Source organism: Nothobranchius furzeri, chromosome 12 (genome assembly GCF_043380555.1).
Source record: "Nothobranchius furzeri strain GRZ-AD chromosome 12, NfurGRZ-RIMD1, whole genome shotgun sequence".
NCBI lineage: Eukaryota > Metazoa > Chordata > Actinopteri > Cyprinodontiformes > Nothobranchiidae > Nothobranchius > Nothobranchius furzeri.
In genome coordinates, this window is record NC_091752.1 from 29,508,732 (window position 1) to 29,535,950 (window position 27,219).

The 27,219-nt window shown below is 45.9% G+C and overlaps 1 protein-coding gene across 2 annotated transcripts in view; it reads left to right on the plus strand.

Annotated features, from left to right (window-relative positions):
- Positions 1-25,914, plus strand: part of LOC107375928 (cullin-associated NEDD8-dissociated protein 1) — a 50,332-nt gene extending 24,418 nt beyond the window's left edge. For both annotated transcript variants that reach the window (XM_054750290.2, XM_054750291.2), the window contains exons 6-24: positions 1,750-1,948; positions 4,894-4,999; positions 7,879-8,018; positions 8,216-8,523; positions 9,741-9,882; positions 10,761-10,879; positions 10,992-11,147; positions 11,499-11,720; positions 11,789-11,995; positions 18,759-18,946; positions 20,982-21,147; positions 21,273-21,413; positions 23,043-23,182; positions 23,309-23,484; positions 23,561-23,656; positions 23,811-23,980; positions 24,337-24,501; positions 25,267-25,374; positions 25,451-25,914. In XM_054750290.2, the coding sequence (XP_054606265.2) occupies positions 1,750-1,948; positions 4,894-4,999; positions 7,879-8,018; positions 8,216-8,523; positions 9,741-9,882; positions 10,761-10,879; positions 10,992-11,147; positions 11,499-11,720; positions 11,789-11,995; positions 18,759-18,946; positions 20,982-21,147; positions 21,273-21,413; positions 23,043-23,182; positions 23,309-23,484; positions 23,561-23,656; positions 23,811-23,980; positions 24,337-24,501; positions 25,267-25,374; positions 25,451-25,681 (3,180 nt within the window). In that variant the 3' untranslated portion in view covers positions 25,682-25,914. The remainder of the gene's footprint in view (positions 1-1,749; positions 1,949-4,893; positions 5,000-7,878; positions 8,019-8,215; positions 8,524-9,740; positions 9,883-10,760; positions 10,880-10,991; positions 11,148-11,498; positions 11,721-11,788; positions 11,996-18,758; positions 18,947-20,981; positions 21,148-21,272; positions 21,414-23,042; positions 23,183-23,308; positions 23,485-23,560; positions 23,657-23,810; positions 23,981-24,336; positions 24,502-25,266; positions 25,375-25,450) is intronic.
- The last annotated feature ends 1,305 nt before the right edge of the window (positions 25,915-27,219 follow it).

Consider the following 27,219-nt stretch of genomic DNA (forward strand, 5'->3'; position numbering starts at 1 on the left):
ACATTTTGTGCCACTGCTTGCAGAGAAAAGTGTAAAAATGAAAGGAGGTGACGCGTGTGGACTCAGAAATGGCTGAGCAGATGTGCTGGTAAATGCGCTTTAGCTGCTTCCACATCTGGGTCAGTACGGGCTGGTTTGGATAGCTTATTCAATTTCACATCTGGGTCATGTGTGCATTTTCCGTTCTGAGGTGACTGTTTTTCAGATCTCTTCCTTGGCGGTTTGACTGGGGCCAGGGCAACGTTACGGACTGATTGGCCGGCTAATATTCATGTCTGCCACCTATGATTGGCAAGAAGGATCAAGCAGCGGGGGCTTTCCGCATGTGCCATACGTTTTCATTTTAGATGCTGTGGAGTAAACATCTCTGTAGAACGGAGCTCCCGCTCCAGGGCAGAGGCAGACTGCTGCTCCGTGGGAAGAGATGAGAAAGCAGTGTGTGTGTGTGGCCTTCCCACTTAGCCCTCTGCTGCTGCTGACGATGTTATGAGGACACACACAGCAGTATCAGTGAGAGAACTGGGAGCAAATTAATAAAATAATGTGGTTCAGAGTCTCCAAAAGCAACACAGCTCACGCCCGCCTTTGTTTATCTTATTAAGAAAGACACCACAGACTTTTCCACACATCTTTTGCACCACCTATGCGCTCAAGGATTTCTGCATCCCTCAGAAGTGCTTGGTACCCATAGGTGAACTAAAACTGCACTTACGAGCCAAAACAGACGCGACCCAGCCCTGACCGTACTGACCCAGATGTGGAAGTGGCTTTTGTGAGCGGTTCTGGTACATTTAGGTCGCAGTCCTGCTTCAACAGTGAGAGACCGTCGCGAGGGAAAAGCAGAATCTCAGAAGTTTCTGATTCTCATGCAACTGCACGCTTGCTGATCGGCAGCTGGTCGTGAGGTGTTACAGTTTTCCTCCATTGCTTAAACACTATAACCCACCCACCTTTTGAACTCAAATTCTAAAACCATAATGCTATTTTAAAAAAAGCACGCCCAATTGCCTGAACACACTATTATCTGCTTTCACACGAGTAAGATTTGGTGAGCTGTTATTGCAAAACTCTACACACACATTTTTCAGATGAAATTTACTGCAGATTGCCTTTCCTCCCTCATCCTTCTTTACACCTCTCTCTCTCTCTCTCTCTCTCTCTGTCTGACACTCTTTCCTCCTCCCTGCCCTCCTTTCACCACTCCCCTCCATGGGGATGGGTCAAATGCGGAGATTAATTTTGCCATTGTGTGAGGATGACTAAAGGACTTTTAACTTTTAAAGCTCCTTTCTTCACCTCCCACCCCCTCCTCCTCCTCGTTCGGTATAATCAGTTGTCTAGACAGAGACTCCTCACACAGATCGCACCAGAGAGAGAAAAATGGATACAGGGAGATGAGGAAGAAATTACACAAAAGAGGAAGTGAGATGGAAGAGAGGCATGAGGAGGTGATAAAATCCACTTACCCTTTTTGTCTCTTGAAATTCTTCAAATGTTTGAGAAATCAGATGACATAGGGAGATGTCAGAAAGACGAAACAAGAAGGTTTGAAACATCAATGATGTACAAATCTCACCAAATGTTTATATTTTGGAAGCGGATGTCTCTTTAGTCGTTAGATCATCTTTGGAGTTAACCATTTATTGCTCTTTCACTAAAGCAATATTTTTTTTTGGTCAAAAATTAAATTTAATGCAACATTTGAAAGAAAATATTGAACATTTCTCAATTTTTCACCTCTGCAACCAGCTAACTAGTCCCAGAATGGCTGTCAGGAAACGCTCCATCTTGGCTCTAGGTCACCTGGTTCCCTGCTGTAGCCTCCTCCTCTTCTCCCAGCTGACTGAGCACCTGTTGACTGAGCTGGCCAAGAACCCTCCCACATCAGTGACGAGGACGTACATCCAGTGCTTAGCCACCGTCAGTTGGCAGGGCGGACATCGAGTTGGTAAGATTTTTTACGTTATTGTTTCAACCCACACATCGAGGGTTTAACGAGAACAAACTCACAAAGATATTACCGTAAATCCTCTAATACAGGCCCGGGCCTGTATTTGACTCAAGCTCATCAAGCTCCAGGCCTTTATTGGATGGAGGGCCAGTTTTAGAGGCAGGCCTCTATTTCTAATTGAGCAAAATGAACTAATGGTTCGCTGGAGTTTTTGACAATTAAAATTGCGCCCACATTTTCAAAGTTAAACACATTTCTTTTAACAACGGTAGTTTCTGCTTCAGCCCTCTCCACCCTCCCCCTGCTTCAGCCCCCCCCCCCCCCCCCCCCCGCGCAGCGGCCGCAAACTCACTGATGCGCCTGCAGCCTCTCGGAGTTCCTGCTGCTCTAAACATTAAAATAATTATTTCATTTTCTGTTCCTCACTTCTGATGACCTTCAATGGTGTCTGTTTGTTGCAACCACCAGGTACAAAAACTAACTTGTTTTTATCTGACTATTTTTCTGTCCTGTCTGTTTATTATCTTCCTGCATCTCCTCTCAATCCTAAAGAAAAACTGCTACCTGGGTTCATATATATTCACCTCATGAGTTACCTTTGAACTGCAGTTCTAAAAGATCTACCGACCGCAAAAACAGCGGAGCGCTTGCTGTTTGGCGGCCATATCAGTGATCAGTGCGTCGGAGGACAAGGTGATGTGCGCAGCGCCCCGCTCCACAGCATGCAGCGAAACGCATCAGGCGCAAATAAAAGACAGACAACATTAAAGGAAATGAACTGACATGAACGATCGCGTGTTAAATTAGTTTTTGAGGTGGCGACACCTGATTGTTACTGTGGCCGTGCTCAGGAGGCAGATCTACCGACCGCGAAAACAGCGGAGCGCTCCCTGCTTGCCGGGCGCATCATTGATCTGTGCGTCAGAGGACAAGTTGATGCGCCCCGCTCCACAGCAGCGATACACATCAGTCAGGCGCAAATAAAAGACAGAAAACATTAAAGGAAATGAACCGACATGAACGATCGCGTGTCAGTACCTACGGTCTGGCACAGCGTGTTGCCCCCCCACCCCCCCACTCCCCGAGCGCAGGAGCTTGTCACCTGCTGACAGCAGGCTGCTGTCTTTTCCGAGGGCTGCATCTTGCCGGTCATTATCATGTGACAGCGACTAGTCGACGACAGGCATAAAAAGTCACTATAGTGAAGTTGACTAGTTCATACACCCCCTATTGCTGCTCTCCAGAGTGTTCTGCAGCATAATCAGCACGTTCTCTTTGAACTTGATAGTGTAATGACCTGGCTGGGGTTGTAAGCCAGGTGCATTCTGGGTATTGTGTTATATGTGTTTCCTATCGTTCTGCTAGTTCCTATGTGCTGATTTGCGTGTTGTGTGAGTGTTATGTAAGCCACAGGGAAGGTGATGTGTGTTCTGTGGAGCGGGTTGAATTAGCATGGTTAACTGACACCATGACTCTGTGTGGTAGGAGCGTGATAGAGGATCGTGTCTGTAGCGTTACAAAAAAGCCTAATAAAGGTCTGCGTGAACCTCTACTGGCTCCTGCTGGTTGATTTGGGGACTATAACCCTGCCGCTGGGATGCTCATACTTGCTTGTTACCACGTTCCACCCGGCCACAATAAGAGGCCACAATAAGAGACTGGCCATTATTTACCTCTGCTGACTCCGACACCGGCCAAAATTGGAGACCCGGCCTTTAATGCCGGCCTGTATTACAGGATTTACGGTAATTTATCACATTTATGATAGTCATCATATTTTATCTCTTTTTTTTTAAGATTTGGTTTAGAAATGTAAATTTTCTAAATGAGTTTAGGAGCATAATTTAGTTTTTCTGCTAGAATTATTATGAAATTCCAGCCTAACCCCAAAATTCCACTACCTCCGCTCCGGCACGAACTCCGCAGCAAAATCGGTCCCGTTGTAGTCAATCAGAGCTGTTCCACTACTGCGGCCATGCGGTGCAGTGCGCCGCCCGCCATCCGGCAAAAATAGGGTTGATTCTATTTTTGCCGGACGCCGGAGCACCTCCGCAGTCAATGGACAGAAATCACAACGGCCCAACAGGAAAAGGAGCAAGCACAACTTCCGTTATTTCACAATAAATCGATAAACAAAAAGCGTTTTTTGTTTCATATGCACAGGTTTAACAACTTTTAACAACTATCAATGGCGACTGAACTTTAAATGCACAAAAGTAAGCCATAAATAGAGTTTCCACTATCAAAGTAGTCACACTTTGTTGATCCAAACATTGCTGACCTCTCAACACAAATGATGGGCAGATTAAACAGTTCATGCCGATGCTTCTCCCACACAACGGGTGTTTGGATCTAACTTCCGTGTTTATTGCTCGGACTGTATCGCAAGATCTCGAAAATCCCGAGCATGCTTGTTTGCCCCCCTCAGGTCTCCGCACCGGAGCGGAGCCGTTGTAGAGCGGGTACCAGTAAAAATTGAGTTCGGAAGCGAGCGGCTGCGGAAGGCGGGGGCGGAGCGGAGCGGAGGTAGTGGAATTTTGGGGTAAGGATCTGCAGCGCCACAGCACCATCTGCTGCTAATTATTACATATGAAGTGAGATGTAAGGTGGTGTGGGATTTTATAAAACAACACTTGCATGCGTTAATGTAAATTTTTTGAGAGATTCTAGTTTAGAGATGACAGAAACACTTTGTGATGGACCCTTATTAGTTGGTCTGTACAGCCTGTTTCTCCAAACTGAGGCTGTTCACAGAGCTATCCACAGCAAGTAAAGCAGTTAATGTTTCTAACCTCTCAACAGAAAGACTTTATATAAAAGGAACGTCTCATTTTTAAATTGATTTTGACCAGTTTAAGAGAATCTAACTTTTCCCAAAAAGTTGAAGTTTAATTTAGAGTTGGATGAATATTGTGAATCATTTTATTTTTGTTTCTTATCAGGTGAACATTTAGAGAAACTGATCCCCTTGGTGGTGAAGTTTACCAGCACCGAGGACGATGAGCTGAGAGAGTTTTGTTTTCAGGCCTTTGAAGCTTTTATACGAAGGTATACACACGTACACGCACGTGCACAGACACACACGCACACACACACACACACACACACACGCACACGCACATGCGAAAAGACACACGCACGCACCCACATGCATGCTCACACACATACACACACGCATACTTGTATTTATATGTTTGTGTGGACCTTCATTGACTTCCATTCATTTTAGTGACTCCACTCTATTCCTAACCCTAACCTAAACTAAACGTTCATTCATACCAAACCTCTTAAACCAAGTATTAGGGTGCTTATTATTGTGGGGACAAGCAAAATGTACCCACAATTTGGAAATGTCCACACACACATGCACACACACACACACACACACACACACACACACACACACACACACACACGCATGCACACACACGTGCTTGCACACACACACGCACGCGCACACACACATGCCTACACACACACTCACACATGCACACAAACACACACACATACACACATGCATACATGCACATAGATGCATACACACACACATGCACGCACACACACACATGCGCACACACACACATGCACACACTCACACATGCATGTACATGCACACACACACATACACACATGCATGCACACTCACACACACACATGCAAACATGCATACACACACATGCATACATGCATGCACACCCACATATGCATACATGCATGCACACACACACTCGCACATGCACATACATATGTACACACGCACACACACACATCAATCAATCAATCAGATTTATGTAAAAAGCGCTTTTCAAACAAAGTGCTACTCAAAGTGCTTTACAAAATGACCCCAGATTCCCATAACAGGTTAAAAACATTAACAGACATGTGCAAGCGCACGCACGCACACACAAACACACGCACATACACACACAGACACACACACACACACACACACAAGTAAAAATTATATTTGGCTGAGTCCAGATGAGCCAAGTAAGGTAAGGCAAAGAAACGCCATCAGGGGAGCCGTCTGCCCCGGCAGCATCAGGTCTTCCACACTAAGTCAGGGCGCTCAGTGGAGGGGGAGCATAGACCCCCACCTATAGAGCGCCCAGGAAGCTAAAGTCGACCACCGCTCCCGGGGCAGAGGGCCCCTACAGAGGAAACACTGGATTAAAATGAGTAAAAATATAATAAAAGAGCTAATATAAGGGACAAAAGTTAGAAAATAAGTAATAAATAAAATCAAATAGACAGAAAAATAATAATATTAAATAATATAACTGCTAAAATATAATCATATAAAACATGCAAAGCAAGTAATAAAATATAATCATGTAAAACGAGAAATAAAACTGTAGTAAATATTTAGATAAAAGCTAACCTAAAAAGATGGATCTTGAGCCAGGACTTAAAAACATGAACGTTCTCTGCGGCCCTGAGGTCCACTGGCAGCTCATTCCAGAGGCGAGGGCCATAACACTGGAAGGACGCCTCGCCATGAGTGTGTGTCCTAACTTTAGGGATGACCAGGAGACGCCTGACAGAGGAGCGCAGAGGCCGTGAGGGTTCATATGGTAAAAGCAGGTCTGAGAGATAAGAAGGCCCAAGACCGTTAAGACACTTAAAAACCATTAGAAGAACGTTAAAATTGATCCTGAAACATATGGGGAGCCATCGCAATGATTCTAAAGCTGTTGTCATGTGCTCCCGCCTCCTGGTCTTCATCAGGACACGTGCTGCCGAATTTTGTAGAATTTGTAAGCCTGAGATGCTCTTTTTAGGAAGACCAGAAAGCAGGGCATTGCAGTAGTCTATCCTACTGGTGATAAAAGCATGCATCAGCATCTCCGTATTGGCCCGAGAGAGAATGGGGCGGACTCTGGCGATTTTCTTTAAATGATAAAAACCTTTTTTGTGATATTTTTAATGTGTGGGATAAAAGTCAGCTCAGAGTCAAATATCACACCCAGGTTCTTCACTTGTTCAGATGGATTAAAAGACAAGAGATTGTAATTTCGGTAAAAGCTTCTCTCTCTGGGCCTCAGGACCAATGACTAAAACTTCAGTTTTGTCCTGGTTGAGCTGGAGAAAGTTCTCTGCCATCCAGGATTCAATGTCTAAAATACAGTTAAAAAGTGCATCCATTGACCGAGAGTCATCAGGAGACACGGAGATGTACAACTGTGTATCATCAGCATAACTGTGAAAGTTAACCCCGTGTCTCCTGAAGACTCCGCCAAGAGGGAGCATATAAAGATTAAAAAGCACTGGGCCTAAAATTGAACCCTGGGGCACACCACATGTAATCCCATGGACCCTAGAGGAACAGGTATCCAAACTCACCATGAAAGTCCTGTCTGTGAGGTAGGATGTGAACCATCTATGTACAGCACCAGAGAGGCCAATCTATTGTAAACTAGTTAAAAGAATAGTGTGGTCTACTGTATCGAAGGCAGCACTTAGATCCAGTAGGACCAACACTGTCAACTTCTGTTTATCATAATTTACTCTAAAATCATTCAAAATCTTCAGAATGCACACACATACACACACATGCAAACATGCATACACACACATGCATACATGCATAAACACCTACATATGCATACATGCATGCACACACACATGCACGTGCATGCACACACACACTCACACATGCATTTGCATGCACACACACGTACGTACGCATGTGTGTGTGTGCACACACACACACACACATACATGCATGCACACTCACATTTGCATACATGAATGCACACACACATGCACACACACGCGCACACACACACACACACACAAGCATGCACACCCTAATTTGCATACATGAATGCACACACATGCACACACACGCATACACACACACACACACACACACACACACAGCCATATGAGAGATCATACCTCCTTTTTTTTGTTTCAACCGTCAGGTGTCCAAAGGAGATGGCCCCTCACGTTGCCACTGTGACTCAGCTCTGTCTGAAGTTCATGACCTTTGACCCTAACTACAACTATGATGATGGCGAGGAGGATGGAGATGATAGGATGGATGTGGAAGAAGGATTTGAAGGTTTACATGAAATAAATAATAAAAACATTAAAATGTTTTTACTGACATGATTTTTATTGGGGAAAAACAATTGTTGAATAAAAAACAGAAAAGTGTTCTATCAGGAACTCCAGATGTTTTTTTTAAATTCACAATGAATAACTGAGTGAACGTAAATTAAAGTAAATGACTTAAGGTGGTGCTTTATATGTTTCCAGAATCAGATGATGAGTACAGTGATGATGATGATATGAGCTGGAAGGTTCGCCGCTCTGCAGTCAAGTGTCTGGAGGCTCTGATCAGCACCCGCCGGGACCTCCTCCTCTCCTACTCCATCTGCCCCGCCCTGCTGGCTCGTTTCAAGGAGCGTGAGGAGAACGTGAGGGCCGACGTGTTTGCTGCCTTTTCAACGCTGCTGAGACAAACACGAGTTGGTTCGAGTCACCATAGCATCATCCACGCTGGTTCAGACTCAGGAGCCAAACAACAAGAAGAAGAGCCGGTAGTGGCTCTGCTCAAGAACCAGGTAGTGAATCAAAATCAGAAGCAGCTTTACTGGCAATGCCCCAGCATCCTGAAGCATAAAAATTTGTCTCCGCAGTACAGCCTGCCCGAAAGGCAACACCTCAATAATAACATAAGTATAAAAACATCAGGCAGTCTATAGACATGAGCCTCTGATGGGTAGGTGGGGGCCTGGGAATCTGTTTTCCCCAAAGAGAGCCACAGCCTCACTGCATGCATCACTGTTGACCACAGGTGGGACGGAGATTGAGGGTTTGAAGAGCACATTGAATCCTTCAGTTGGTGATCTTGCCAGGCCCAGTCCACAAATCCAAAAGCAGGGGGTAGGGCGGCGTTCACAGCATCTGTCTGTAATCCTTCGTGGAGGATTTTCCTTCTCGCAGCTCAAAGCTATCAGGGCACCAGGTTCAGATAAGAAGAATTGTTTTGGGGAAGGCAGAGATAATTTCCTTTCTACTTTTCAGTTTTGAACTGGTCTTCAGTCCCTCAGTAAATCCAAGAATAGGGTATTAAACTTGCTCATACCGTGCAGTGACTTTCTCCAAGATCACATCCATTTTGCGCGCTAACACCAGGAGCGCAGCTAGGACCTCTAGCTTGCGTTTGACTTCTAACAGCATCCTAGTCAATCTCCACACTGCTGAGTCTATCTGTGCGAACAGGTGGCACGCCAATCGCCCCCTACTTCCCAGCTTTCCAAAATGTAAGAAATCCTCCCACTCCAAACAGAAGAAATCCAGTAATTATTAGGCCCAAAATCTAAATGTCTTCAATGTCCTCCACAGAAAGCTGGGAAATGCATATAATATTCCACCCTTTCCAGGAATCCAAAATATACCATCCGGACAAGCTGGAGAACCCTGCTCCGTTCTCATTGTTGAAAAAATATTGCCAATTGCACTGAATGACAAGTTGACCAAATCCATGATTTAATAAAAATGGAGTTTTCAGGAGGAATGCAGAGAAGTGCTCTGTAGACAAACAGACCGGACAAGAGCCTTGGGAAAAGATGAGGGAGGAGTAAAGAGAAGCGTCTGTACGCTCCAGGGTGCCAGAAGAAAAGTTGGAGGGTTAAACACCGATCAAGTGTTTTTGGAAAAAGTTAATTGGAGGAAATAATCATAAGTTGTGGATCTCTTCTTACTTAATGTAATAAAGGAATCCTTTAGTTCCAATTCTGAGATGTTATTACATCTTAAGTTGTATCTGTGTGTTCAGGTTCCTGTGATTGTGAAGGTTCTCCACAGGCAGTTAAAGGAGAGGAGTTTTAAATCCAGACAGGGCTGCTTCTGTCTTCTAACAGAGCTGGTTCACACTGCACCTGGAGCACTGGAGCAGCACATACCTGCTCTGATACCTGGTAAACACACACATGCACACACACACACACATGCATGCACGTGCACATACACATGCATGTACGCACACACACGCACGCATGCATGCATGCATGCACACACACACACACGCATGCGTGCATGCATGTACATGCACACATGCATACACTCACACACACATGCGTGCATGCATGTACATGCACACATGCATACACTCACACACACACACACACACACATGCATGCACACACACACAGGCATGCACTCGCGCGTGCACACACACACACACACATGCGTGCATGCATGTACATGCACACATGCATACACTCAAACTGCACCTGGAGCACTGGAGCAGCACATACCTGCTCTGATACCTGGTAAACACACACATGCACACATACACATGCATGTACGCACACACACACACACACGCATGCACTCGCGCACACACACACACACACACACACACACACACACACACACACACACACGCACGCACGCACGCACGCACGCACGCACACACACACACACACACACACACACACATTCACACACAAGAAGTCAGGTGAGTCAAAAGGAAAAATCTTACAGTTTTGAAGCCCAAAATAGCAATTTTACATGAAATAAATGGTGTATTGACAAGTTAAACACTTACATAGTTATCTAATTAACCAAAAATAAAGTAAACAAATTCCCACTAGCATCACTTGGATCCTCTACCAGAGGGCAGAAGATAAACAAGATGTTCTTTTTGGGTTTTTTACATGAGTCACGCTTTTGGTTTATGTTTTTTTTTTCCTCACATTAAAAATATTTTTCTCTTCCTTCAGTTGTTTTATTTTTCCATTTTCTTCTTTTCCCTCCATCTTTCTTCCTCTTTATCCCTCCCTCTTTCCTCCAGGCATCATCTTCTCCCTGACAGATAAGTCCACCTCCTCCACCATGAGGATCGATGCTCTCTCCTTCTTTAACGTCCTCCTCCTCTCACACCCTCCACAAACCTTTCAGCCACACATGCAGGTTCTTCTCAGTGGTTCCCTTTAGAGCTGAATCTACGCATAATAAAAACCTAGTTAGAGGCCACTGAAGACCAAACCTCTGATTGGGTGTCATGCTGTTGCGTCTCCTGCAGGTTCTGCTCCCTGCTGTCCTGGCGTGTGTGGAGGACAGCTTTTATAAGATCACATCTGAGGCCCTGCTGGTCACTCAGCAGCTGATCAAACTGATGAGACCTCAGGAACCGACAGCCGTGTCTGCAGCGTTCGACCCAAAACCGTATGTCAAAGAGGTGCGTTGGCCGTTTTCTGCAGGAGTTTCAAACTAGTTCTCTTTGACGATTCTTGGTTTAATTTGTTTCCAGGAAACTGCTTTGCTTCACCTTATTATTTTAATGTGCGTTGGTTTCATAAACAAGGTTTGCCAGAACCTGTGAGTTGAGAAGGAGCCGGGTTCCTTCAGAAAATCAATTGAAGCAAAGAAAAGATGTTTTATTCATGCAGACTTTGTTTTGTTTTTTGTTGTTGACTTTGTTTTATTTGTTCCTGTTTTCATCCTTCCATGTATTCGCTTTGGATCAGCTGTTGCTTGAGTGCAGATGTGTTTTATTTGGTCACCTGTTCTCATAAAACTCTTCCTGAAGGTGTTTTCGGTAACGCTGAAGAGGCTCAAAGCAGCAGACATCGACCAGGAAGTGAAGGAAAGGGCCATTTCCTGTATGGGTCACCTGGTGTGTCACCTTGGAGACCACCTGGAATCGGAGCTTCAGGGAGTCCTGGCCATCTTTCTGGAGAGATTAAAAAACGAGATAACAAGGCTAACTGCTGTTAGAACCATCACCCTCATTTCCGCCTCCCCGTTAAAGGTTCAGCACACAGATTTCTCAACAAAAGACGAACGAGAGACATGGAAATAACTTCCCTTCCTCTTCAGGTTGACCTGTCCCCCATCCTGCCAGAGGCTCTGTCTCTGTTGGGCTCCTTCCTGAGGAAGAACCAGCGGGCTCTGAAGCTCGCCACACTGGCGTGTCTGACGGCCATCGTCACCCATCACTCTGCCAGCATCAAACCGGCAGCTCTGGAGCCTGTCCTGAATGAGATTTCCCCTCTGGTGGATGAGAGTGACATGCACGTATCACAGGTACTCACATTTTAATCATAGATCTTCTAGTGGCGGCTTAGCGCTGGCTCAATTTATCTGTAAGCATCTCCTCTGACAGCAGCTAAGCTGTAGCGCGATACATGCTTTATGTCAGAGTCAAAGTTACTTTAATTGTTCTTAATTTGGTCCATTTAGTTTATTGTAGATTTTATCCAAATAAATATTATGGTTAAAAGTTTTCTCTGTTCAATGTTTATGTTTACGGGGACTTAAGCCGGGCGGACACCATGGAACTTTTTTGCTTTTTTGAGCCGATTTTCCACTCGTGCGAGAATCCACAAGATCGGGGTGAGTTTCTTGTGGTATACGGGGGTAACGAGAGATGATTAACACCACGTGACCAGCTATCAATCAGCAATCGTGAGCGCACACGGATTTCTGGCGTGTTTGATATTTTGCTCGTCCCTCAGGAGGGTTGGAGCGGCGCTGCAACCCAAAAAGTGCCAGAACCGCTCATGCACAAACATGTCAACACGGCGCGCCAGCTATTTCCCTACCCAACTAACACACGTCGTTCATTTTTATTTCTACACTTTTTTACGCCAAATGTGGCAAAATGGGTCCGTACTAAGTAGAATGTCAAGTTAAACTGTTGCATCAACGCCACCCCAGAGCCGGTAGGCTCCAGGGAACTAACAGGACGTAGGCCTGTGCACCCACAGAGGAACAGACTGGTGTTCTTAAATACAATAATGGCCTTTATTTAACAATTCATCTAAAAACACACAAATAAAAATACACTGAATTAAAAAGGAGATGCTGCACAGGTCAGTTATGTTAAAACCAGGGAAAACCTAAATAAATCCCCCAACTGGCTCCATTAAATGTATCCGGTGCGGGAGATCCAGTGGTTGCCCTGGCAACCAAACATTCTGCAGCCCCGCCCAGCAGCGGGCTAAAATACTGTATTAAAAGAAGGGTTAGCAAAACAGCAGTGTGGAGCCTCGGGGCGCACTGCTTGGATCCAGTTGTCCAGGAACGCCAAAAGGTGAAGCAGCGAGGGACCCAACACAGCCCAGGTGGCGGAGCCGTCGAGGCGTACCGCCAACGCAGACAACCCCCAGCCGACACCGCAGGTTGACCGTGCTCTGCCGAGTGGGGGAGGAGATCAGCTGCCTGAGGAAAACAAACTCCAAACAGGAAGAGGCCACTCTGGTTATACACCTGTTCTGGCTAGTAAGTTTGGAGCTGCATAGCCGTCAGCTTCCAACCAGCACTCTCAGGTCACACCCGGCATATCTCCACCTCAAACACGCTCTGTGCTGAGGATTAGAATCAGAGAGCTGTCCGTGAGCAGCAGGCATCTGCCTCTTAGGAAGTCAGCGTGCCCCGCCCCACAATCACCAGAATGTCATCCACCTGGACAAACCTCCATGAACCAAATCGTTCATCCTACCACACACACAATGACAAGGATTGTCAAGAAAGCGTGTTTGCCGTGTTTATGTCAAATTAAACTCATCACAAAACATTGATTTACATTCTTTCTTTTGTTTTTCTCCTCCAACCTCCATAAATCCCTGTGTGTCCTCCTGCAGCACTCCCGAAGGACAACAGACATAAATAACAACACAAAAAAAGTCAGACGTGTTGTGTAAAAACTGCTTTTTTTAGCATATTTTCAGGTCCGAAGTGTTGCTAACAGTGCGAGTATGACTCGTTAGATTTGCTCTGCGAGGAAGTCGTACAGTTTGAGATGAAGCTGAATGCTACGAGTGAAAAAGTTGCACAGTGTCCGCCCAGTGCTTAAGCTCATTTGTAGTTATTAATGCAGTAGCTCAGGACGTACAGCCCGTTGTACAGTAATCGGATGGTTGCCGGTTCAATCTCGGCTCCAACCAGAAAATGCTGCCGTTGTGTCCTTTGGCAAGACAGTTAACTCGCCTTGGCTGCTGTTTTTGGTCAGAGGGGCCGGTAGCGCCAGTGTTCGACAGGTCTCGCCTCTGTCAGTGCACCCCACGGCAGCTGTAGCTACATCTTAGCTCATCTCCACCAACGTGTGAATGTGTGTGTGAATGGCTGAATGAATGGGTGAGTTGCAGAACCCTAAGAAGGCGCTATACAAATACAGACCATTTACCAATGTATTGAAGGTGTTATAAACCACATTTTGTTCCTCCCATGATTGCCTTTCCACCTCCTAAATTCTCCATTTCATTTGCATGTTATGCAAATGAGGCAATGACATCATCGTGGTAACAGCCAATAGCTAGTTTCTGTGCTGATGAGTTGGCAACAATGGCTGCAGCGCAGGATTGTGGGGGTATTCAACTAAAGCACAGAAGGAATGTAGGCGGTGTGGTCGCTTTTACACGGTGTTGAAACTATAAGGACAAATGTCAGGATTAATATTAATAAGAGGTGGGACTTGATTAAAAATAGTTGAATTAATCTGAGGCTTTGTAATTCATTTCCATTAATCACATTTTAATCATTCAAGACAATTTACACCCAAGCATTGTTGCTTTATAAAAAATAATGTTAGTGAGGCACAGATGACACACCCACACTTTAATAAGTACATTTCTGTCACCATAAGGTCTATTTGATCACTTTTATTTTATTTATTGATTCTTTCCTTTCAGGCTTTTAGATTTATGCACACATACATACATACATCTGCATATATACAAAAAATAACTGATTTGATGATGAACATTTATATAGTTGCCTGAAAGGGAGTGGGAAGAAGAAAACCTATTAAAAGTAAAGTAACAACATGGAAAACGACCATACTGACCACAAATAACAGAATACAGGTGCACATTTAAGACCCTTTCTCGTCTCGTCTCGTCTTCCTCCGCTTATCCGGGTCCGGGTCGCGGGGGCAGCATCCCAACTAGGGAGCTCCAGGCCGTCCTCTCCCCGGCCTTGTCCACCAGCTCCTCCGGCAGGACCCCAAGGCGTTCCCGGACCAGATTGGAGATGTAACCTCTCCAACGTGTCCTGGGTCGACCCGGGGGCCTTCTGCCGGCAGGACATGCCCGAAACACCTCCCCGGGGAGGCGTCCAGGAGGCATCCTGACCAGATGCCCAAACCACCTCAACTGGCTCCTTTCGATCCGGAGGAGCAGCGGTTCTACTCCGAGTCCCTCCCGAATGTCCGAGCTCCTCACCCTATCTCTAAGGCTGAGCCCGGCCACCCTACGGAGGAAACTCATTTCGGCCGCTTGTATCCGCGATCTCGTTCTTTCGGTCATTACCCAAAGCTCATGACCATAGGTGAGGATTGGGACGTAGATCGACCGGTAAATCGAGAGCCTGGCTTTCTGGCTCAGCTCCCTCTTCCCCACGACAGATCGGCTCAGCGTCCGCATCACTGCAGACGCCGAACCAATCCGCCTGTCGATCTCCCGATCCCTCCTACCCTCACTCGTGAACAAGACCCCGAGATACTTAAACTCCTCCACTTGAGGTAGGACCTCTCCCCCGACCCGGAGGTGGCAAGCCACCCTTTTCCGGTCGAGAACCATGGTCTCAGATTTGGAGGTGCTGATCCTCATCCCAGCCGCTTCACATTCGGCCGCGAACCTACCCAGCAAGAGCTGAAGGTCAGAGCTGGATGAAGCTAGGAGGACCACATCATCCGCAAAAAGCAGAGACGAGATTCTCCTGCCACCAAACTCGACACACTCCACACCACGGCTGCGTCTAGAAATTCTGTCCATAAAAGTGATGAACAGAACCGGTGACAAAGGGCAGCCCTGGCGGAGTCCAACCCTCACTGGGAACAGGTCCGACTTACTACCGGCTATGCGGACCAAACTCACGCTCCTCTGGTAAAGGGACTGAATGGCCCTTAACAGAAAGCCACCCACCCCATACTCCTGGAGCGTCCCCCACAGGGTGCCCCTGGGGACACGGTCATAAGCCTTCTCCAAATCCACAAAGCACATGTGGATTGGTTGGGTAAACTCCCATGCCCCCTCCATCACCCTTGCAAGGGTATAGAGCTGGTCCACAGTTCCACGGCCAGGACGAAAACCACATTGCTCCTCCTCTATCTGAGATTCAACTATCGATCGGACCCTCCTCTCCAGTACCTTGGAGTAGACCTTTCCAGGGAGGCTGAGGAGTGTGATCCCCCTATAGTTGGAACACACCCTCAGGTCACCCTTCTTAAAGATGGGGACCACCACCCCGGTCTGCCACTCCCTAGGAACTGCCCCCGATGACCACGCAATGTTGTAGAGACGTGTCAACCATGAAAGCCCTACAACATCCATAGCCTTGAGATACCCAGGACGAACCTCATCCGCCCCCGGGGCTCCGCCGCTGTGTAGTTGTTTGACTACCTCAGCAACTTCTGCCCCCGAGATCGGACAGTCCATCCCCAGGCCTCCCAGCTCTGGTTCCTCCTCGGAATGCGCATTGGTGGGATTGAGGAGCTCCTCAAAGTATTCCTTCCACCGTCCGACTATAGCCTCAGTTGACGTCAGCAGCTCCCCATCCCCACTGTAAACAGTGTGAGCGAGTTGCTGCCTTCCTCTCCTGAGGCGCCGGACAGTTTGCCAGAACCTCTTTGGAGCCGATCGATAGTCTTTCTCCATGGCCTCACAAAACTCCTCCCACGCCCGAGATTTTGCCTCGGCAACTGCCACTGCTGCACCCCGCTTGGCTATCCGGTACCTGTCTGCTGCCTCCGGAGACCCACAGACCAGCCACGCCCTGTAGGCCTCCTTCTTCAGCCTGACGGCTCCCCGAACCTCTGGTGTCCACCAGCGGGTACGGGGGTTGCCACCACGACTGGCACCGGCCACCTTACGACCACAGCTAGCAACAGCCGCCTCGACAATCGCAGAGTGGAACAAGGCCCACTCGGACTCAATGTCCCCCACTGCTCTCGGGACGTGGTCAAAGCTCTGCCGGAGGTGGGAGTTGAAGACCGTCTTGACAGGTTCTTCTGCCAGGCGTTCCCAGCAGACCCTCACTATGCGTTTGGGTCTGCCAGGTCTACGTGGCATGTTCCCTTGCCATCTGATCCAACTCACCACCAGGTGGTGATCAGTTGACAGCTCCGCCCCTCTCTTCACTCGGGTGTCCAAAACATACGGCCGCAGGTCAGATGATACGACTACAAAATCTATCATCGACCTGTGACCTAGGCTGCCCTGGTACCAAGTGTACCGGTGGGCATCCTTATGTTCGAACATGGTGTTCGTTATGGCCAAACTGCGGCTTGCACAGAAGTCCAATAACAAAACACCGCTCGAGTTCTGATCAGGTGGGCCGTTCCTCCCAATCACACCCCTCCAGGTCAAGCTGTCATTGCCCACGTGAGCATTGAAGTGCCCCAGCAGGACAATGGAGTCCCCTGATGGAGCACTATCTAGCACTCGTCCCAGGGACTCCAAAAAGGGTGGGTACTCTGAACTGATATTTGGCCCATAAGCACAAACAACAGTCAGGACCCGTTCCCCGACCCGAAGGCGCAAGGAAGCTACCCTCTTGTCCCCCGGGGTAAACCCCAACACACAGGCAGAGAGTCTCGGGGCTAACAAAAAGCCAACCCCAGCCCTCCGCCTCTCACCCGGAGCAACTCCAGCAAAGTAGAGTGTCCAACCCCTCTCCAGGTCTTGGGTTCCAGAGCCAATGCAATGTGTCGAGGTGAGTCCGACTATATCTAGCCGGTACCGCTCAACCTCTGCCACAAGCTCCGGCTCCTTCCCCGCCAGCGAGGTGACGTTCCATGTCCCAAAAACTAGTTTTCTTGTCCGGGGATTGGACCGCCAAGGCTCCCGCCTTGGTCTGCCACCCGATTCACATTGCACCGGACCCTTCATGTTCCTCCTGCGGGTGGTGGGTCCACAGTTGGACGAGCCCATGTATCCGGTTCGGGCTGGGCCCGGCCGGGCCCCATGGGCGAAAGCCCGGCCACCAGGCGCTCGCTCACGGGCCCCAACCCCAGGCCTGGCTCCAGGGTGGGACCCCGGTAACCCTCCGGGCCGGGTACTCCGACTCTTCGTTTTAACCGCCATGAAAGATCCTTCGAACCGTTCTTTGTCTCACCCTTCACCTAAGACCAATTTGTCATGGGAGACCCTACCAGGGGCACTAAGTGCCCCAGACAACATAGCTCCTAGGATCATTAGGGCACTCAAACTCCTCCACCACGATAAGGTGACGGTTCAAGGAGGTTAGACCCTTTCTCCACATATTTTGACCAGACCTTATGTTTATATAGCTGTTTAAAGTGGTGGATATTTTGGGACTGCTTGTGGTGTGTAGAGAACGGCTAATATATTTAGAGGGGTAGCGTAGAGTTCAGGGGAAGTTCTGCTGACAGTTAAAGGATGAATGCTGCATGTGTGCTTGTTCCTCTTGCTGTAATAAAGTTCATATGACTAAGGTTACTGCCTGCCTGCTTTCTACCAGCTTTTAAACATAACAGGAAAAAGTAGATTTTTCTTTTCCTTTCTTTTCTTTGTGAAGATTAATTTAATTGTAGTTGTAGTCGTGTTTGGAACATGTAAAAAGGTTTATGTGGTCTTGTAGCCCAGGCTCTTTGGTTTTTGCTGCTTGATGGTATTTATTGATATGTAAGGCATAAATTGCGATGCTAGACTTTTCTGCCCCCGATTGGGGGCTCGGGCTCAAGTAGTAAATTTTTAATACATTGTGTTTTCTGATTGATTAATCATAATAAACACGTTAAATCCCACCCCAGCATTAATATCAGACATCATTATCGACCCACATTTTCATTTGGGTGCATCCCTGTTTGATCTGTACCTCTGTCCAGGTGTCCATAACCTTGCTGACATGTATGGCCAAAGCCTGCCCCTCCTCTCTGGCTAAGATCTGCTCATCTGTGCTGCCAGGAGTCTTCAGACTCATCCACTCGCCGCTGCTGCAGGGCGGTGCGTTAGCGGCCATCCTGGACTTCCTTCAGGCTCTGGTTCTCTCCAAAGCCACTAACCTGAGCTTCAGGTGAGCTGGTGTGAGGCGGTGACCCCAGCAAACATCTGATGGGAAAAGTTGTTTCTGAGGCTGATTGTCTTTTTGTTGACCCACATACTTCATAACTGCTGATAATAATAGTGCTGTTTTAAAACTGACGTTGCAAATGATAACCTCGCCTCTTTACCAACAATCGTTTACAAATGCGGTGTTTCCTTCAGGCCGTTATTTCATCAGGAGATGTGAAAACCTGCCAAAACTCACAACGCTGGAGTCTCTTTAGGTGATTAAAGTTTTTATATTATCTCGGAGAACATAAAAACAGCACAGTGAGACCTGATCAGAGCTCCCCTTGCATCACGGTCCAGATCAAATCACGTTCCCAGTGTGTGAACGTCACGCCGAGTCACGTCAGACTCAGCGCGGCCTTGTTATTTTAAGAAATCAATAATGACATGATTACAGTTCTTAAGGGGAACTCCACAAACTCTAATGATAAAAATGAGTTCTCAAATCAGAGGCTGTTATACTCAGTCTGGTAAAGCTGCTGTAATGTCTGCCACCATTCTCCAGGACTTAAGTCAAGAAGTAATTAGTTTCCAGCTGATGTGTGGAGAATTAAACCAAAGCTGGTGTTTGAGATGGGATCTCCCCAAATGACTAACATCACTTCTGGGTCTCATATGGTGGCATGAAAGCTGGTTCTAACCCTTCCTGTGGAACGTTCTCAGTGACGTGTACATTATATTGTCAGATGACATCAGGCTTTTTGGGCCTCTGTAGGACATTTACCTGTGGTTCAGTCAGGACAAGATTGCAACTGTTTCTGTTTATAAAACGCAAAAAATAGAACACATCTCATCAAGTCTGAATGAAATCATCCCATCAAGACTTGTAATGCAAATGAAAACCAAAAGTTTAGACTCTGTCTAAACGTGGTTTTATGGGTCTAAACCAGATGACGAATGATGTTCCGGTGCATCGTTCATTCAGCTTTATGTAGCTAATAGTCGCATGAGGAGCAGAGGAAGATCCTTCTAAAGCATGAACAGCTGCTGCAGAAAAACATGCAGCAGCTCAAAGATTTGTGTTTTTATTCTTAATAAGATGAAGTATTCTTTAGTTAGAGTTGATGCTTTTAGCATCTTTTCTGAAGATGTAGAACACTCGTTTAATCAGAACATTAGCAGTGGTCTCCAGTAGGAGTAAATGCCTTGTAAGTCGTACTCTGGGGAAAATAAGCTCTGGTGCACCAGTTTCAGAAACTATCCAATCCAATCCAATCCAGTTTATTTATAAAGCACTTTACAAGACCCAGCACAGGAACAAAGTGCTGTACAGAAAGTACATTAAAACAATTGACTAGAAAGAAAACAGCAAAGATAAATAAAACACATGATACATAAAATTAAACTAGAAGTGAGCCACATCTGAGCTGAGCTTCAGAAGACACAATCTGGAGTCTTACTTCCTGATATGTGGACATAAGCTCCTCTGATTGGCTAACAGCAACACGACTATCCCTAACTGGATTTGTTGTGCAACGTTGATGTTTTATCTCCACCAATAACACAAGCTTGGAGGAGTTCTGCTGTTTGGTGGATTTGCTAATGCTAACGGTTAGCTTCTACTAGCCGCTCTCTGCTGTTTCCTGGATGCTAAACCAACAACAGCCTTACCCGTCGTGAGTCAAGATGGGTGAGTCCATGAATGTTAGGTGACAGTGTGACGTAGATCTGTCAGGCTTTTTTAATCCTTGAGTTTCACCGTCTATTTTCTATCAGAAGCTAAAGCTGGAGATAGGTGTAGGAGACTATTTTCATGTTCAGCCTACTTGAAAAACTCAGAGTGACCTGTTAGAATCATTTCAGTGTTCTACTCCTTTAACCCTCCCACTGTCTTTATGGGTGACCCCATGAGGAAAGTTGACCATTGAGCAGGATTGATGGTTTATCCCTTGGGTCCATGTGGACCCATTAGGACAGTGGGAGGGTTGTAATATTTTGAGCAGGACTATTTGAGGTCTGGGACGTCCTTTACCTACAGCAGTGTCTTTGTCCTCCAGTCAGTTGCTGAAGTCACTTGTGGAGCCGTTTCAAAGCTCCAAGTCGCCTGCAGGCAGCAGCGTCCTGCACAGACAGTCCTACCACTCTGTCGCTCGCTGTGTTGCAGCTTTGTCCTCAGCCTCCCCCGAAGATGCACCTGGAACCGTGTCTGGACTCATACAGCAGGTGTGCTCATCCTTTTGGTTCTGCACAGAGAAATGCTCCGAATCTCTCCAGCTGTTCCTCTGGATTATGATGTTCTTCTGGTTTTGGTGATTTGTGTGACTAAAGCTCTTGTCTCATCTCCTCAGGTGAAGGATTCTGGATCTCCTGAGTCAGATCGTGTTCTGGCTCTTTTGTGTTTGGGGGAAGTGGGGAGGAGCAGCAGTCTGGGAAGGAGTAAGGAGTTGCAGGGGGTCATCCTGGAAGCCTTCTCCTCCACTAGCGAGGAGGTAAAGTACTATGGGTTAACCCTGAAGCTGATACTGGTCTTATTTATGGTTAAAGGGACTGTAAGGAAGTTTGAAGTTTTTATGCTCGCGATCGCCACTCAGTCTAACGCATAACTGCAGCTTCAAAAGTAAGCTCATGCATGAGGTGTGCATGCTGTACGTGCACACTCCTTAACGAAAATAACAGCTGAGACAGTCCCGTGTGTATGTGGCCCGGAGGACAGAAGAACACAGCAAATTAATAAAAATAATGTGCCTCTGTCTCTGCAGCTGCACTTTCTCGTCGGCCGGCCGAACATGCAGTGTGTGTGTGTGTGTGTGTGTGTGTGTGTGTGTGTGTGTGTGTGTGTGTGTGTGTGTGTGTGTGTGTGTGTGTGTGTATATGTGTGTGTGTGTGTGTGTGTGTGTGTGTGTGTGTGTGTGTGTGTGTGTGTGTGTGTGTGTGGGTGTGTGTGTGTGTGTGTGTGTGTGTATGTGTGTGTGTGTGTGTGTGTGTGTGTGGCCTGGAGGACAGAGGACAGGAGAACGCGTGCTAATTAATTAAATAATTTGGTTCTGTACCTTTCTCTTCAGCACAGCCAACAAAGGTTTATGATGGGTCAGTCCTCCTGCATGCTCAGATCATTCCTTTCCCTTGCTTGAAAAATTGTTCCAAAATGAAAGTGGAACCCACATCTTTTTTATCCATGAATTCAATGCCGTTTGGCGAGTCTCAAATAAAAATATGGGTGCCTTATTACTGTAAAAAATATATCATTAATGTAAAAAAGAAACTCCAAATAACAAATTATGTTCACACCTGGAATCAAACCCAGGTCTTCTGCACGAGAGTCAGACATCTTACTAGGTGAGCTAAAGCGCCAGTGACATGCATTGTATCTGTAACATTTATATCCTTGATGACAGCTGAAACAACGTCAATCCAAAGAACAGTTCGGAGCGAAAATGGCTATTTTGTTGCTAATTTGCAGGAAATATCTAGAAGAAAGTAGCTAAGGGTCCTCAGAAATGTAGCTAGGTTCATCACTAGGCGTTAGGAACAGCGACAAAGTCGCTGAGTTGGCACTACCTCACTCTCTGCTGCTAAAGCTACTGATAGCAAATGCTACGGGCTATGCCTGAGCGTGAACGCGCATGAAGCAGCCTGCTCGACCCGAGCAGCTCTCTTTTTCTGTGATTTTACAGAAAAACAGGCAATCACAGTAAAAATGCCAGGGCTCATTCTACAGGACCAGGGCATTGCAGGAGAATGTATGAAGAAGAAATGTATTATTTGTATACATGTTTTGGCTGTCAAACTTCCTTATAGTCCCTTTAATAGAATGGTGCTTTATTGTTACAGCTTAAAATTATGGTTATAGCAAAGGTTATTCTGTGGTTTAAAACTTTATTTGTATTGTTTATGGTTATTATCAACATGCAACAAAGCTCTTGTGGATAAAAGACATCAAGAAGAATCAAAAGGTTGAAAAACAAATGTTTATATAAGAAATCCTGACTTCTGCAGGTAAATCTCACATCATTTAAGCCTGCAGACCTGCAAACTCAGATTTTGTCTCATGCAACTGATACATTACTTTGTGCTATCATGTTTTTATATGTGATTGGAGGCTTTTGTTGTTGTTTCAGATAAAAACAGCAGCTTCCTGTGCTTTAGGCGGCATGGCGGTCAGCAGTCTGAATGAATACCTGCCCTTCATCCTGAAAGAGGTCTCAGCTCAGCCACGAAAACAATACCTGCTTCTGCACTCCCTCAAAGAAGTCATCAGGTTCCAGCTCAGATTTTTCTTTTGGAGACATTAAATCCTTCTTTATGTTCATCTCAATCAGCTGGAGTCAAGAGTTGGAAAACGAGTGAATTCACTTAACTAGAATCTCTCTCTCTCTCTGATCAGCGCCTGCTCAGCCTCTAGTCTCTCGCCCCATCTCGAGTCCATCTGGACTTTACTGTTTCAGCACTGTGAGTGTCAGGAGGAGGGGACCAGGAACCTGGTGGCTGAATGTTTGGGGAAACTGACTTTAGCCAATCCGGCTCAACTTCTGCCCAGACTACGACAGCAACTTAAAACAGGTGTGGATCAGGTCCGGACTGTTCATAGATCACTTGAGTGTTTTTTTTTAACTCTGTGCTCCGGCTTGTCCTGCAGGTTCTCCTCTGGCTCGCAGCACAGTGGTGACGGCCGTTAAATTCACTATTGTCGACCATCCAGCTCCCATAGATTCACTGCTGAAAGACTGCATTGGTAAAACACACTGTCACCACTCTGATTCAGAAGTGTTTGTTTTCACTTTTCTGAGTGCTGTGAGTGAACTGAAGTCTCAGGATGCAACGATCCAGCAGATGTTACTCTACAAGCTCCACTCAGGTGTGACACATCTCCTTTATTTCTGTTACAGGCGACTTCCTGAAAACCCTGCAGGACGACGACATCGATGTGCGCCGTGTGGCTTTGGTGATGTTCAACTCCGCAGCGCATAACAAACCAGCTCTGATCCGAGGACTCCTGGGAACGGTTCTGCCTCAGCTTTATAAGGAAACCCGGATCAGGAAGGATCTCGTCAGAGAGGTGGTTTAAGCCAGAAACCCATGATCATGGATATATCAGTCGGGTAGCGAGCTTCCATTGCATTCGACAGTCATCACGGTCGTCTGTCGTCAAAAATTAGATCAAGACAATCCAACATGTTTATAATATCCCTGATTTATGATCGGAGTGGTCCCCATGTGCTTCTGAGCAGACCAGTGTCCTCTTAATACACCAGACCAAAGGAAAATCTGACAGACCTATTTTTAAAGCTTTTGCATCAGGTCCTTAAGATTATTGGAAGGAGAAAATTGGGTCAAAAATCTGAACCGGGCCTCAGCAGAAAGCTGAAGACTAACTCCCATGTGCAGGCGTGATGTTTTGTCTGTGCTCTGCAGGTGGAGATGGGGCCGTTCAAACACAGCGTGGACGATGGTTTAGATGTCCGTAAAGCTGCGTTCGAGTGCATGTACACGCTGCTGGAGAGCTGCCTGGAGGGGCTGGACGTCCTGCAGTTTCTAGATCATGTAGAGGAAGGACTGAAGGACCACTATGACATCAGGGTGAGCAGAAGAAACACCCAGAAGAGGAAATAATTCCTCTCACTGGGCTTTCTCACGTTTACAGGGGAGTTTCCAAAGTGTCTCAAAACATTTGCCAGACAGTTGCAGGATCTCATTCCATCCATTAAAACCACTTACGTGTTTAAACATAAACAAAACTAATTTTGAATAAAACTTGAAGAATAACTGGTAATTGCTTGCTCATTTTAAGAAGTCTTTCATATTTTATAACATGCTATTTGATACAATGGTTTACAAACACAAAAGGGTAATTTATTAGAGTACTCGATTAATCGATAAAAGATTCGATAGAGTACTAGGTTACAAAAATATTCGATAGCTGCAGCCCGATTTCTGATAGGGGGATAATTGGAGTTAACTTTGGTCCAATGCTGAAAAAACTAAGACAAAACAGAGGATTTGACATTCTGGGTGTGATGAAATGAATCACAAATAGATTTACACACAATTATGAGACTTTTTGTCTAAATTATGGCAAGAAAATGTACACATTTGCTCAGATTTTGCCAACAGTCAGAACCCAGTAAGGAGCTGTCTGGGTCAGAATCACAACACTCAGACCAAAAACAAACATTCAGCATATTAAAGTGTGAACTGAACCTGGAGCTCATCACTAATTTGGATTATTCAGATTCATCACGTTTCGTTGAAGACAAGTTTGTGTTCACCGGAGAAAACACGATTATATCAGGAGCCTCATTGATTCCTTTTTCTAACCTGCCACTCTGGGTGTTTTTCCTGAAGATGCTGACATTCCTGATGTTGGCCAGACTCGCCTCTCTGTCTCCTGCTGCTGTTCTCCAGAGACTGGACCGTCTGGTGGAGACTCTCAAAGCCACCTGCACCGCAAAAGTACTAAAACACACAAATACTTAAACTAGATCATCAGCAAACCAAAACACTAACAGGTGTGCCGCCCCCCCTGCAGGTGAAGGCCGGCTCTGTGAAGCAGGAGTTTGAGAAGCAGGACGAACTGCGTCGCTCAGCCATGCGCGCTGTCGCCGCCCTGCTGGCGGTGCCGGAGGTGGAGCGAAGCCCCAGCATGGCTGACTTTGCCAACCAGATCAGATCCAACGCTGACATGGCGTCCATCTACCAGAGCGTCCAGGGAGTGGAGGGAGGGGGGGTAGGACCCTCGGAGAGCATGGACAAGAGCTAGACAGCAGCTGACAGGATTACAGCATTTTATTTTAATGATGCCTTTAGAAACCACGGATTAAACGGTTCTGTTTAAAATCAGATTATTTAAACGTCAGCTACTTGAAATGAACCTAAATGGATTTTATTACAGAAACAAAACTGATTAAACAGATTTTAAAGATTCTTATTCCCTTTGTTTTCTCCACATTATAACAATTATCTGTGTAAACAGCCTCGTGGACTCATCAGACTGATGTTACAGCAGAGCTTGTGGGGTGAGGAGAGTCCCAACCCGACCTCCCCACCTAGTGGACACTTATGTTGTGTAATGTCTAAAGTCTGTGCGCATTTCTGTCTGAGGTGTTTTTTTGCATAGCAAAGCTGCCCTCTCTGTGGAGGGTAACTCTGAAGTGCCTTTTTCCCCCTCCCCCCGACTCTATCCTCATATAAACCCTCTAGATCATTACGGTAGCGCGACTCGGGTTGCGAATGACCACAGTCACCAATTCTTGTCGTGTCTATGTACTGTATGCATGTCTGATCTCTGAATTGTGTGTATTGAAACTCTAATTTCCCTCTGGGATTAATAAAGTATCTTTGAATTGTATTAAACCGCCTTGTGGACTCTTCAGACTGATGTTACAGCAGAGCGTCTGAGGTGTAAAATTAAACTCCATCTTGATTTACAGAAACAAAGATGTGAATAAGACTTCAGAGCTGGAGCAAAACCACAGGCACCATTTTTTTATTCAGGAAGGAAACACTGCAGATCAGAACCTTTTATTAGCAGCACTAAAGAACATTTTACGTCATCTTAAATGAGTCAAAAGTCTCCGTTAGACTCACTGTTTCTGCCAAAACATCAGGATTGTTTTATAAAGGTTAGTCTGATTTTCTATCTGAATTTTAATGATAATAGAATTATTAAAGACGTGTGCAACAAACAAAATAAAACATGTAAATATGTTTATGAAGAATCAGTGCTGGCTCATCTGTTCAGGTTAGAAACCTTAAAATAGATGAATTATTCATAGATTTAATGAATTTTCTACACTTGAAATGTTTTAAATCAGATTTCAGTGAAAACTATTTAGGCAAAGATATTTTATTTGTCTTTGCATCCAGAAATAAAAGGAAAAGTCTCGTAACAAAGAGATGAGACAAGCGGACCAGTTACAGAATAAAACAATCAAAATAAGATAATATATGAGACTAAATGTTCAGTAGATTTCATCCCAACAGGCCAGAGTATTCACAGATGGCAGCAAAACAAATGACTTTACCAAATAAGTATACAGTACAGATCTTCTGTTTATAAAATCTCCACCATCCCAATAAGACACCTGCCAGCCAAGAAAAAATATCCAACTTCATTCCATCAAACATTTTCATATGTTTTTAAACATGAACACTGTGCATGGACGTAATTTGGGGGGGGGGGGGGGGGGCATGCCCCCCCACTTTTTCCGAAGTCAAGTTTTGACCCCTGCACTTTTTACCATCCGAAAACAATATTACGCTAAATTAAATTGACACTGGTTGAGCTCTAGGACCAAG